Source organism: Miniopterus schreibersii (assembly GCF_964146895.1).
Source record: "Miniopterus schreibersii genome assembly, chromosome: X".
Lineage (NCBI taxonomy): Eukaryota > Metazoa > Chordata > Mammalia > Chiroptera > Miniopteridae > Miniopterus > Miniopterus schreibersii.
The window spans coordinates 83119903-83134781 of record NC_138104.1 but is presented as its reverse complement, the minus strand read 5'-3'; the positions used below and the strand labels follow the sequence as shown (position 1 = coordinate 83134781).

The 14879-nt window shown below is 39.2% G+C and overlaps 1 protein-coding gene across 1 annotated transcript in view; it reads left to right on the top strand.

Annotated features, from left to right (window-relative positions):
• Positions 1-14879, top strand: part of OTC (ornithine transcarbamylase) — a 51568-nt gene that overhangs the window by 12785 nt on the left and 23904 nt on the right. The window contains exons 3-4 of the mRNA XM_081125446.1: positions 748-829; positions 9608-9695. Coding sequence (XP_080981572.1) covers positions 748-829; positions 9608-9695 — 170 coding nt within the window. The remainder of the gene's footprint in view (positions 1-747; positions 830-9607; positions 9696-14879) is intronic.

The following is a 14879-nucleotide window of genomic DNA, read 5'->3' as shown; positions in this document are numbered from 1 at the left end:
AGAAAGTTTTACACAACTTTGATTTTCTTACCTTGCTCTGCAAGTTACTTAAAAACAAACTGAAAACAGAGTGACTCCAACTTTTATGGGATGCTATTCCTATAGAAGATCTGAAATAAGGAGAAAAGGTCCCCCCAAATCCCAAGCCTTTGTTCTTTACATTGTGTGTGAAGATGTTTAGCTGGCAGAAATCTATTTTTCCAGAGTGCATCCAATCTCCAGATGGTTTCCACGTGACTTTCAGAAACAAAACCGTTGCACTCCCATGAGGATACATAATGAAAGTGTAGCAGACACTCTGAGGACTCATCTTTAGGAGTCTTAGTGCCCCATGTTGTGACAGGGTAGCATGTTCCTAGCTGAGAAAACATGTCCAAACTAAGCATCTTCAGCATCACTGAATATTGATGGCAATTTCCATGGATTTAAGTAAGAAGATGGTCCCAGTGTGAAATATTAATATGCTTTGAAGCAACTGTTCAGACTGAACCCAAAGCAAGTAATAGTGCTTTCTAATTATGTCAACAATCTGTGGAACTTGTTATTCCCTTCCTGCATTTGTATAGAAAAGGGAAAAAACACACTTTTAGTTCATTTTTAAGTAATACTTTGAATATTTATTTGGAAGTAGTGATTAATTATGCTACAGTTTTTGATAATATAAAGAATAAGTTTTGAAACATAATCCTTGATATTGGATATAAATATATTTTTCATCTTAATTATATTCTTGTCCTTGATTTTCAGTATTTGCCTTTATTGCAAGGGAAGTCTTTAGGCATGATTTTTGAAAAGAGAAGTACTCGAACAAGGTTGTCCACAGAAACAGGTGAGTCCACTGACAAACTCACCCTTGTGTTGAAGAGGGGGGCCAGAGGATGAGGACCTGGGAGGAAGGAGTAGCCAGCCCAGTGAGGGCGATCTGTCTTTCTCTTAGCAACCATAAAGGGGAAATACTGTATCTGGGAGCAGCAGTACAAGCCTCTAAATGCCCTTTCCAATTATCACAGAAGCTGCAAGCAGAAAGATTAGCTTCATCTGTAGGAACTCAATGAGGACTTGAGTAGATGTCCCAAATAGAAAGCACTTCATGTTAAGTACAAAATGTAAGTGGACACAAATTCTCAGGCCTCAAACTCATGTGGTCAAGAAATGTGTATTTTTCTAATATATAAAGAACTTTTTCTTATTTTTACCAATTTTGCTAGATGGTGGAAACTTAATCTCTTCAACATTACAAAATCCTCAGTGATTTCGGGGTTTGCTTTGTCAATGGTTAAGTCCTAGAGAGTATGTGAATGTCAAGACATCTAGGACTATGGGTATCTGGTTATTCGTAATCAAGACATCATCATCAAAGGCCCATGCTGGAGTTTTCTGGGACTTCTGTATCCCCATTGGGCTTTGGCTCTCTCCCATTCACTGTGGAATTTGCTTCACTCTGATCACAAGACCTGAAATATATCTTAGTTTGACTCTCTCAGCCTCTTGGCAGCTTTCCACACCACACTGAGCACAGAAATACTGCAAGGCTTTTTCTACTCTATTGTTCCTTCTTCATGCTGGGTGCCAGGGAGTTCTATAACATTTGCTGCCTCCTAGAGCTCTGTCTTAAAAGCATTAAACAGGTGTTCTCAGTTCTGGAGTTCCCCAAACTCTTCTAAAATTTCCATCATGCTCCCCAACCTGAAGTACTTGGCCTGGAGGACAGACAAGAGTTAACAGTGTCAAAGATCCATCAATTTCTATTTCTGTTGCTTCTCTCTTGCTCCTCTTCTTCCTCTTCCAGTTCCCAGTATTGGGGGCCCAGTGATAAAGTAGGAGGAAAAACTCACTATGACTATCCATATATTCTTTCAAATCTATTGTTTGTAGCTGGAATCCTAGGCTGTTGAAACAAAAATTTCTTTTTTTCTCAAACGATTACCTCTGCACTGTTTCAAAAAGTCTCTTTTGTAATTTATAAGTCTCACATTAGCTCTTTTCTTTCTCTCTATATTTCTGTTATACAAGACCTCCCTTGAATCAACAATATGACTGTCTAAATGGACAAATGGATAGGATTAGGGAGGAGGTAACACAAAGCAACAACAACAAAATCCTCATTGGTTGATTCTTCAAATACCTTGTCCCACTTACAAGCATCAGAGCTTTCTAGAGCTTAGAAGCACACATCTACTTCGTGCCATTCTTGCCTTGTAATGATCAGTAATGAAGTTATCAAATACATGACAAAATGAAGTTCAGGAGGATTAAGTGACTTCTTAAATTCACTCAATTAATACAAATAGCACCAAGATTCAGAGGCTAAGTTCACTGTTCTTATTAATGCACTTGCATTGTCCCCTGAAATAAGGAAGGAGGAGAGAGGGGAAACATATAAGGTGTCACCTAATCTTTAAAGTCATAGAAAGAAAACAGATGAGAACATTTTGCTCTTTAAAAGCTGCCCCCTTAAAGAGATCACATGGACACCTGCCATATAGTAAAGAAAAAATGAATATTGCAAAAACCAGTCAGTATTTCTCAAATTCTGCTTCATTTCAACACTGGTCTTCCCTGAGTTGGACAGAATTTTATTTTATTTTGTCATTTTTTATCATTAGTACAGGAGTGTTCTTTTTTGAAGTTATCAAAATAATTAAGACATAGAAATTTCTCAATTTAAAAATTTTAAAGCTAATTCTTAGTTGATGTTTTCTACCATTTTTCTCTTTTCAAATGTTATTTTTGATATCAAATATCCCTGAATAAATGATCAGTTTTATTAATCACATATAATGTAGTTATTAAGCTATTAATAAAACCAAGAGTGAATATTTAGCCTTTGGGTGCAGATCCTGTGTCAAGTACTCTACATTAATTACATGGATTATCTCATTTAATCCTCATGACAACTCTATAGGGGTGAGATCAATGAAGGACACAGGCTTAAACAGGTTCAACAAATAGCCCAGAAACACATAGCTAATAAATGGCAGACTAGGATTGGAAGCTGTTATTAACTGTACTTTTTAAGAATCTAATTTAATTTAAACATGTGATGGTCATGTTTTATTCTAGTAAAATTGTTCCTAAAAGTGGTATTAAGCATTTTGTTAAATTATTGCTTTCTATAAAGAAGAGCTCAGAAACCTGCACAAAATCGCACACTGTAACAACAAATACATGAGAAAAGGAACATAAGACCATAAAAAGTTAGTTCACAGAGTATTCATCATTATCCTCAATAAATACCCTTGGTTCTAATTGCATATGGCATTCTGCCAAGCTCAACAGTAGAAGAATCAGTCAGAGTGGCTGCTTTAGATGCTTACAGAAATGGTAAACCTCAACCAAGAACATGGTAGAGCTTTTCTATTGTGTATATGTTCATCTTAATAGTTGTCCCTTGGCACAATTTTTCATCAAAACCTTTTATCTTGGTACTGAGAATGAAAATAATGTGTAATTAAAACTACCTATTTGGGCCCTGGATTTGTGCAAGCCTCTGGGATGAGGTGACCCTCACAGGACAATCCATGAGAACTCCATCCCAAGCCTGAGTCATAGAGATATAGCACTATTTCTACTTATCCCAGGGAACAGAATAAAATTTTCCACCCAATTTAAGTCATATTAATTGCTCATGTAATATTTTTTATTAAAGTGTAACACACCTATAAAAGTACACAAATCATCAATCATATAGTTCAATGAATTTTTACAGTGAAAACATCCTTGTAACTAATATCCAGATAGATAAACAGGACATTAATAGCAATCAGAAGCCCTTCCTTGTATCTCCTTCCAGTTGCTACTTCCCCCACCCTAGGGTTACCATTATCCTGGCTTTGAACATCGCAGATTATTTTTGCCTGGTTTTGAACATTATATAAATGGAATCATTCAGCATATGCCCTTTTGTGTCTGGCTTATTTTGCTCAGCATTATGTTTGTGAGATGTATCAATGTCACTGTGTATAGTTGTAGATCATTTATTCCTCGCCCACTCTTTGTGTATACCTGCCTGGTAAAATGTGTAATTCTCCTGCATGTTTACTCATGATTATATTATTTTATTGCAAGTTAATTGAGCAGATAGACAGATACATTTGTTAATCTTAGTAAGCACAGTAGCTGATAGAAAACTAACAGGGCATCCTAAGAGATGACTCTTTTCATTAGTTAACATTGGTATTTGACTTTCAAGGTGGAACAGAAGCTGGTGTTTTCCAAGCTGTTTCAAATTCATCACCTTTACAAAGGTGGCAATATAAAAGTCATGATACTATTCTGCAGGTAGGAAAGTGAAAAACAAAGAGAGGTTAATAAGTGCCTTTGTTCTACCTGCAAGAGCCTTCGGAGCCCTCAGATTTCTAGTGCATGAATTCTTTTATACTTCTTCTTTCAAAGCTTCCAGGGGTCTGTGAGGAAAAGAAAGAGCAAAATAAGATTTACTATTACGTTCTCAGACATAAATTAAGATACTGACAGAAGAAACTTTGTCAGCAATGGCAGCTCCTGGTGGCTTCTCAGAACCTCTGACACCATCCTAAAGCAGTTACTGCCACCCAGGTCTCATAAACTGGTGAATGCTTGACTTGTGCTTTTGGAATGGGGTCTGAGGCTTCTTTCTGATCAGTGACCAAATTGCAGAGGCAATTCCTTCTCAGAGGCAATGTCCCCCATTTTATCTCCTTTAAGAACTACTGAAGGCTTTGACTCCTACCTCTTAACACTTTCTGTAACCCCTCTCCCTCCCCCTACCTCTGAAGTCCAGGCTTGATGTAACTCTTCTTTATAGCACACAGAGGAAAATGAAAAGGTAACTAATCCTGGGTTATTACAGCAAAATAACTTCTAGTCAAAGTAAGAGTATGACGTGGAGCAGACCTACTAGGAGGTCTTAAACTTTGTGTGAAATGTTCCTCCATAGTCCCTAACCCTCAGTGACATTCATCCCCTTGCTAGGCACATAGCAGGCACACAATAAATACTTTCTTGATGAATTTGCAGTATTCATATTTATTTAGGTGACTAATTTTGTTTATAAACAGATTAAATGCTCAAGAGTGATTAGTGATTATAATCATCACTAAATCCCATTAGCTCACTTCACACATAATAGGACATTCTGTTCTTTCTGTTAACAAAATTAGAAGTTTGCAAGTGAAGAGAATGGGTCCTCTGTTCAGAGTCAAAATCCCTCTTTAATTCATTCAACAAGTATTTGTTGAGCAATTCCTATGCACCAGAATTTATTCTATCCTGGACTTGAGAGTGATACAGCAGTGAACAAAATAAAGGAAAACCCCTTTCTCCATGGAGTTTATATTCTAGTGGGTACACAGACAAATAATAGACAACCATTAAGTGAATAATAATACAATATCAGTGGAAGGTGACAAATCCTCTCAGCAAGGAGAAAAATGTCCCTGGAACTGGGGGAAAAACAAGTACTCCATTATTTGGATTCTGGCTTTACTCTGAGTGAAATAGGAAATTTTGGATGGCTTTGAACAAAGGAGGGACATGATCTAATTTGCATTTTAAAAGAATCTCTCTGATTGCTCTATTGAGAATAAAGTGTTGGGGTGGGGATGGAGGCAAGACAGAACCAGTGAACACGTTAATAGGTTGCTATAGTACATAGAGGTTGGGGGCAGGATGGTAGCAATGAAAGGGGTAAGAAAGACAGATTCTGGGTACGTTTGAAGGGTGAGCCAACAAGATTCCTCATGTATCGGGTAAGAGAGAGATACCAAGGATGCTTCTAAAGCTTTTGTCTGAGCAACTGCGAAGAGAATGGAGCTGAAAGATCAGGAGTTCACTTTTGGAAGTATTGAGTTCGAGATGTCTATAAGACACAAAAGCAAAGATGTTGAAAAGGCAGTTGATATTAGTTTTGAGTAAGGGAGTGAGGTCTGGCCTAGAAAATTTGAAATCATCAGCATAAAGATGGTATTTAAGGCCATGGGAGTGGATACAATTACAAAGGGAATGAGGGTAGATGGAGGGAAGAGGACCAAGGGCTAGCCCTGGGGCACATCAACATTAAGAGGTCAAGGAAAACAAAAGGAAGCAGCAATGGAGACTGAGGAGGATGAACTACCAAGTAGATGTAAAAGGAAGAAGGTGTGGTGTCCCAGGCAGTGTGGCAAGGAAGTTTATCAAGGAGGGGGTGGTGACCAACTTTGTTAAATGCTGCTACATCAAGAAAAGAGAGACATGGCCACTAGATGTAGCAATGTGAAGGTAATCGGTGACTTTGGTGAGAGGAGTTTTGGTTCAGTGTTGGGAGGCCAAAGCTTTATGGGAACAGGTTTGAAAGAAATAAGAAAAGAAGAACTGAAGAAAGAAAGAAAAAAGGGAGCAAATAATTAAATGGATACCTGCTATGTCATTCTTCATTTCTGACTGGTCATTTTTCATAGTTTCCAAATATTTTTCATGCTGTTGAGCATCCTTACAATCAGTATTCTAAACTCTATATCTGAGAGATTGCTTATCTCTGTTTCATTTGGCTCTTTTTCTGGAGACTTCTCTTGTTCTTTCATTTGGGGCTTGGTTTTTTGGTCTCCCCATTTTGGCTAAATGTTAGGTAGATATGCTAGGATTCTCAGTCTTTTTGAAGGGTCTCTGGTACAGGCCAATATCAGATGCAGTTAGTGACTGTCCCTGAGTACCCTGTTTGGGCTATCAACAACCCCAGGCTTGAGGTCTCCACTGCCGGGGCTGGGTGTGGTTGGACAGGACCAAGATGCACACCAAAGTCTGCTTTTCTAAGGCCTGGGTCCCAAAACAGGTCAGGCAAAGACTCAGAGCACCCTGAGATCTGCCTTAGTCTACAGACTTGTTAATCTAATTCTCTTCATGAGCCTCAGGCTGTAGAATCTCCACAGGGTTGGGTGGCTGGTTGTTATCAGTCTCTTAAGAAGCCTCAGGCTATAGAAACTGCTCTGAGTAGGGCAAGAGGCTCTCCAGCAGGGTGGGGCAATTGCTTCCCCCCTCAGGCAAAAGCCAAAAGTTCGCCTCCCAAGAAAGATGTCCCCCACAGTCTGGGGGAATGACTCTCCCCACACAGCTCCAGTCCACTCCATTCCCCCTCCTTCAGAGCCCAAGGCGAGTGGCTGCACTGGAAACATTGTGCATTGGCCCTTTTAAGAGGGTGCCTGCAGTTCCAGCTGCCTCTCCTTGGCAGACAGAAACCTGGCTGCTTTTCACAGCCACATGTTACGTGGGCACCTTTCTCAGTTCTGGGGCTCTTGGCTGGGAGGTCCAGCCTGGGGTTTAGGCCCAGAGTCCTCAGTGGGACCCCCCACAGCTGAGATCTCCCTCCGGGCCTTCAGCTGCCGCCTGTGGGAGCCCAGCCAGCTCTCTCGCATCCGCACTTCCTACCAGTCTCTGTGCGGTCTCCAGTTTTCCTCTGGTTATGAGGGTGCTCTCCAGCTCGTCTTCAGTTGGTTTTCAGGATGGTTTTTCTATGTTTTAGTTGTAAATCCAGATCAGTCCAGGGAGTGTCAGTCTAGCTTCCACTCAGTCTGCAGCCATCTTGGATCTCTCCCAAATGATCTATAATTCCTATTCTTTACCTTCCCGATCCCCCCTCCCTGATCTATTTTTCTTATAGAACTTATCAACAGCTATCATACAAGATATTTACAGTAGTCTCCCTTATCCTCAGCAGATATGTTCCACGATCCTCAGTAGATGCCTGAAGTGTCCGATAATACTGAACCCTATATATACTATGTTTTTCCTATACATGTACCTGTGATAGTTTAATTTATAAATTAGGCATAGTAGATTAACAACAACTAATAATAACAGAAAATTATAATAATATACTGTAATAAAAGTTATGTGAATGTGTCATCATTATGGAAAAGAAGGGTTACTTGAACACAAGCCCTGCAAGACCTCAATGGTCATTCTGATAACAGATGGCTACCAAGTGACTAATGGGCAGAGTCCCTGTAGCATGGAGATGCTGGACAAAGGGATGATTCACATCCCAGAGAGACAGAGCAGGAGGGTGCAAGATTTCATCATGCTACTCAGAACAGCGTGTAATTTAAAACTTATAAAATTATTTATTTCTGAAATTTTCTATTTAATATTTCGGGCTGTGGTGGACTATGGGTAACTGAAACCTCAGAAAGCAAAACCACAGATAAGGACAGGCTATTGTAATTTACGAATGCAGTTTAGTATCCATTTTTTCCCAGTAGAATTTAAGTTCCATGTAGGCAAGGACTTGTACCATGTTATTTACAATGCTTTTCCCAGTGTCTAGAATTGCACCAGGCTCATAATTTTAGAATTATTAAGTAAATTTCAGAACCATGCTGTGAGGCCAGGAAACTGTTATGGTCACTCCATAGAGAAAACATTGCCTACTGCCAAAATGTAGTTTGATTGTTGATAGCGAGGGCACCACATATGCACCAAGAAGGTATGAAAAGGTTTATTACTCACATTATGTGGCTTTCTAGAGAGAGTAGGGCTGTTTCCCAAGCTGTTAGAGACTGAGGAAATGATACTGGCCTGCACTTTTTGTGTGGTTAGGATGTGGGGCTGGTTGAGGATTCCCACGCATAAGCCTTGTGTAGTCTGAACCTCATGCTAGTGCCAAAGGGGGGACAGTCTGCACTTACTTATAAGCTTGCCCAGATATAGGGCTGAAAGAGAAGGGAAAGTGATGGTGGCCCTGAAAGTCTGTAGCAGTCAAGCATCACAAATGAAGTGAGACTTTATTACAGGACCCTTAGCAAGTAGAACTATTAGTGTGTTTCATGTTCTCTGATTCTACCTGGGGCATAGCATGTCTGATTTGCAAGGAGTCTTAGAGCTCTGGGCAAACTGCCTGATTTTTCAGATGAAGAACATTGTGTCCAGTTCCACTATGTGTCCTGTAGATCTCACTGATAGTTGGTTCAGGGGCTGGCTTCCCTATGCACAGTTCAATCAGTGTTGAAGAATATATACGCCTATGTAACCTACAAACTCTATCAAGGTATAAAACATTCCCATTACCCCAGAAAGTTCACCAGTGCTCCTTCCCAGGCAATCACCCTCTCCCGAAGCAACTACTGTTTTGACTACTGCCATCCTATGTTAGTTTTGCCTGATCCAGAACTTCATATGAATGAAATACTAATGAAATTATCTATTCTTTGTGTCTAGCTTCTTTCATTCAGTATAATGTTTGTGAGATTTATCCATGTTGTCTGTATTTGTAGTTCATTCCTTTTTATTACTGAGTAGTATTCCATTGTAATGCATGTTATCCCATACTACAGTTTATTTTCCCATTTTCCTGGATAGAATCATTATATATTTAAAGAATCAAAATTAGGCATAGTCTCCAAAAGGGAACAATGTCCCATTATTGCCAGATTTTGCACAAGAGGGTGGAGAAATGGGCACACATCTGAAGGAGAGTTCAGTGCTTATACAGAAAATCCCCTTATTTTGCTTTGCCTGGGAATTCCCTATCAGAGGTTGAAAAGCTTTAAAGAGTTTGACTTTTCAATTGAAATGGTGACAGTTCTTAATAATCATGTTTCCCACTTTAGTTCTTTTGTTCAAAATGCTTTTTCCCCCCCTCTTTCTTTTATTGTAGGCTTTGCACTTCTGGGAGGACACCCTTGTTTTCTGACCACACAAGATATTCACTTGGGTGTGAATGAAAGTCTCAAGGACACAGCTCGGTTTGTAAATCTTCTCTTCAAAGCTTACTTCAAAATTGATGGATACATTTCAGAAAGAAAATATGCTTCTCTTTAATAATACTTTTCCCTCTCAGTGTCCTCTGTACTGTTCTCTCTTTTACTTCTTTCCCTCTTTACTTGATGTTCTGAATGCCTCTACCTCATTGTCTGGCTACTTTCTGTGGGATAATGTTTTTCTTAGCAGTTTGAAGAGGTTTCTGATTATGAAATTTGAAATTTAGGGAAACTTAGGAATCACCGAGCATGATCCTCACATTTTACAATTGTAGAAATGGAGGACCAGGGAAATGGACACTTTCAATGACTCATAACTAGTTAGTATTAAAGCAGGTAGTAATATTAATAGCTAACATTTATTGAGCATTTATTATGTGTCAGCGTTGTTCTAACTCATTTAATTCCTTATAACAACCCAAAGAGATTTGCATAAAGAGGTGAAAAAACTTAATTAGGGACATACTAGCTACTGTAACACAAGATCTCAAAATGTCAATGGCTTAACATAGTGCAGATGTTCATGATTGGTAAGAGGAAAGGGATGATTATTTACGTGGCCATTGAGAGACTCTGGATGACAGTGGCTCTACAATATTCAACATGTGGCCTCTAAGGTCACCCTGGGTGTCAACATCCAGCCAGGAGCTAGGGGAAGAGAGCATGGAGACAGAATACTTGCTTCAAGCCACCTTAGCAGGGAAGTGGCACAATCACTTCTACTCACATTCTATTGGCAAGTTCTACTAGCTCACTCCTACCCAGATGAAAGCAGAAGTGGGAAAGGCTCATAATAACTATACTGAAGATTGAAACATAAGCCCCCTGATTCCCTATGCTGTACTCTTGCCATTATATCACATCTGATTGAGAAATACAGAGCAAATGTCTTTGTTTAGGTATTTTACCCTTGATATGAAAGACTAATGATTTTTTTTTCCTGAAAATGATGTGCCATAAAGCAACTCCTTGCAGACATTGCCCGCTTTTTGTGGCAGCTTCCTAGTATATACTAAAGAAACAACTTCATTTGAATTGCTGACGAGATTTGAAATCACTCAACTTTAAATCTTTTTGTTACATTATTTCAGATGACACAATGGTAGTTTTAAGAACTGTTGGATAAAAAGAATAAACACAAATGAATTTTTCTTCCAAATATGCTGCCACTGACTGGGATTATATTTGCCTAATAATTCTTCTTTCACAAAAGTGAAGTATACTTTATTCAAGAGCAAATATTACAAACTGGTCAAGAGGTGAAGCCAGGGACCCAGCCAGGATAGAGTTTCACTGGGGATCCTCCATATAGGACCGAGTGAATGATGGTGAATGAATCATGTGTGAGCTAGTAGTTGAAAAAAGGGTACTGCTGGAGGAACAGCTGAGCACCCAATAAATAGTTAAGGAGTGCAGATTGGCAGCCAGAAAGAGGTCAGGGCCTAGAAATCAGTGGAGTGGGCAGGACCCCAAAAGCAAGCAATGAATAGCTAAGCATGACTTGAAAGCTGAGGATGAGTATAAACATGTTCTTTTTGTGTTTGCTCTCCACACAATTTCCATTGCAAGTCCTTAGTCAGAGGAGCTCTACACAGATCCTGAGAAAAACAATCCGCTCACAAGTTCCAACATGATTGAGACCTTTTAGTCCACATATGTAATTAGATCTATTGCTACATGTATATATGGATACATAAAATTTGATCCATAGAATTCCTTCTGATCATTCCATCATATCCAAAAGACTGAATGAAAATAACAGCTCCTCCTTAAAGGGTGTATAATATGGACCTCTTGTACTATTATCTCTAAATCTTTGTAAAAACCTTAAAAACTAAGTATTATTGGTCCAGTTTTATAGATAATGAAACCAGGATTCAGATGTAGTAGCTAAGTCGACATTTAAATAATGCTGTGTTTTTAAGGCTATGCTGTTTTGCCTACTCCTACTGCCTTTTCTAAACATCCCATGAGAGGGTCAGTGAAATACATTATGAAAATCATTGGCTTCTGTGTCACGAGGTCCCCAAGACCGCCTCCATGTTTGATGATTCACCAGTAGGATTCACAGGACTCAGCATGTAGTCATACTTGTGGCTATGATTTATTACAGTGAAAGTATACAAATCACAAGCATCAAAGGGAAAAGGCACATGTAGCAAAGTTCAAAGGAAACCAGATGCAAGCTTCCAAGAGTCCTCTCCCAGTGGAGTCACTCAGGACATGGCTAATTCCCTTGGTAATGTGTTGTTACAACATGTATGAAATGTTGCCAACCAGAGGAGCTCCTTAGAGACTAAGTGCCCAGGGTTTTTAGTGGGGGGATGGTCACGTAACATCTTCTGTTTGACATGTACCCAAATCCCAGACTCCCAAAAGGAAAGCAGGTGTTTACTTTAAACCATATTGTTTGTAAGAACATTTTAGGCACATCAAGCAACTCTTATCAGTCCTGGGAATGGTGGAAACACTGACCAAATCAAAGTTCCCAGATGCCATCCACAGGCATCTTTGAAAGCAAGACTTTCAAAAGATAGCAGTCAGGTCTGCATTGTTAACCCTTTTCTGCACGGCTTGAAAATAACAAGACATGAGATGTAGTCCAGGCTTTGCCACTTACCTACTCTGTAACCTCCATAGGTGAAAATTTCTCTTTTCTAAAATGTGAGGGTGTTCTGATCCTTAAGTTTAACTTTATACTCTCAATGCATGCAAATATATTAGATACAAAGGGGTAGTCCTTAAACAGAGGTGTGTCCCAATGTAAGCCATGTGTAGACGGTTGCAGAGTAATTTGGATTGGGGTGGAGATAGGAGGTAGAAAGATAATTTATAATTCTGCAGGTTAGGGTTCAGATGGTGTCTGAGCATCTATATTTTAACACTCAAATGATTCTGCTGCAAGGGTGGCTGGACCACACTTGGAGAGACCCTGAATTGAAAGGTTGTATTGTAATTCTGGGCTCTTGTGCTATCAATCTATGCTAGTGCATTAGTGAAGGGAATGGTAAATAAGAGAGAGCTAATAAGCTATTTATATGGTTTAATGATAACTGATTATGAAGGGTACATTAATAGTGGGACAAAATGATTTCAGATAAGTTATTAAAATATGTATATATATATATTAGAAAAAAGAAAATGAAAGAAGTTTCTTCTTTGAGGAGAAGGTGGTAGATTAGGTGTTGGACATATTTCATTAAAGGTTGAACCTCCAAATACAAATAAATGGCAACAGGCCATTGGAGATAAAGACCTTGGGTGAAAGTGAAAGCTAGAGAAATAGAAGTATAAGCTCAGTGGTATAAAATGAGCTACAGAGTCTCATTGTGGGAGAATTGCAGAAGGCTGAATCTTGAGCACAGATGCAGTTAAGGAGGGGTAGGAGGAAATCATCAGGGTACAAGGAGAATAAGGTTAGTGCAATTTCAGACGAGGCTGCAATGGGAGATGGGAATGTCAAAAGTGGGGAAGAGTAACCACTGTGGAAATCTGACTTTCTTTTGTGTACCCCATTACTACTTAATCTGCCAAAATATCTGACAAACAAGATATGGCTGAGATTCAGAAATTCAATAAATCTAAATTGAAGAAGACAAGAGAAACCTACTGCCTTTCACGGAAGCAACTGAACAGAAGATGGAAGGAAGTAAATCTTAATGACATCTATCTGCCAATATGCACTATTCGGTCCATAGCAATTGCCTCCTTGCTTTCTGTAGAAGTTAAACTTTGTAAGATGCTAAGATATTGGATGATGTTTAAATAACAGTGCTGGCCCTTTCAAATAAAGAGGACAGTGCCTACCTGATAATGATTGATGGCATTGTTTCTCCATTTGCCTATCTAGCTGTTTTGGGGGCCTGGTGCAATAAAAAAAAGTGGCTGCCCACTGGGGAAAGAACCTGAGGGGGAATACAATGAATGTGGCAACAGGGAAAAAAAAAAGGCAAAATTGGGCTAGTCCCCTGAAAACTGTTAAATGCAATTTCTGAAGTGTCTCTCTTATTTAGTCAAATGATTAAATTATTCATTTATTAAAAATATTTATTAAATGCCTAGATTTTCTTCCAGGAATTGTTTTAGCGCCGAGAATAAATGCTTATCAAATTAAACAAAAGCCTTGTTTGAGTGGAAATTATATTCTAGGGGGAAGAGGCCTTCACCAAACAAATAAATTAAGCATGAATAGACTAGCAGGTTGAAATAAGAGCTTTTATGAAGCTAAAACAGCGTGATCTGTGAGTGGGGTGAGGGCTACTTTAGATTGGATGATTAGGGAAGGCCTCTGTGAGGAGGTGACAGTTAAATTGAGAACTTACTGAAGAGACAGAGCCAGGTATGCAAAGCTGTGGGAAGAGCACAGCAGACAGAAAGAACTGCTGGTACAAAAGGTTAAGGCAAGCTTGATGTATTCAGGAGCAGAAGAAGAGCTAACAATGTTTTAAAGTCTGAAAGTAAGAATTTTAAATCCACAGATAAAAATAGTACCCTTAAACGTTGGTCCTGTCTCAGCCACCAAAGGAAGGGGAAATAAAATCAGATCAAGGAGTCAAAAACCTAAAACACATTCAAAATAGAATGTGTTGCCCTTTTCTTTTTTGATTAAAATAATAAAACCTGTTTACTCTTCAAAATATTGTGGGCAAATTCTCCTTAGCTAAGTCTAAGTTGAGTATTATATAATCTGAGGATGCTAGTGGGGAGAGAGGGGAGCACTGAGATGAAGCTGTGGACTTATCAGTGCAGAAACTGGTGTGTCAGGGCTCCCCAAGACCACCCCCAGGTTCAACGATTCATTAAGACTCACAAGACCAAGCATATGGTCATACTCATGACTAAGATTCATTACATAAAAAAGAATACAAAGCAAAGTCAGCAAAGGGAAAAGGCACATGGGACCAAGTCCAGAGGAGACCAGGCACAAACTTCCAAGGGCCTTTTCCAAGTGGAGACACGCAGGACATTCTTAATTCCCCCAGTAACCAGTTGTGGCAACAAGTGTGAAATGTTGTTTATCAGTGAGTCTTTACTCAGTCCTCAAGATTTTTATTGAAGGCTGGTCACATAGGCACCTTCTGCCTAGCATAAAGCCAAATCCTACACTCCCAAAAGGAGAGCAGGTGTTCAGCATAATCCATACTGTTTTATACAAACAGTTTAGGTTGT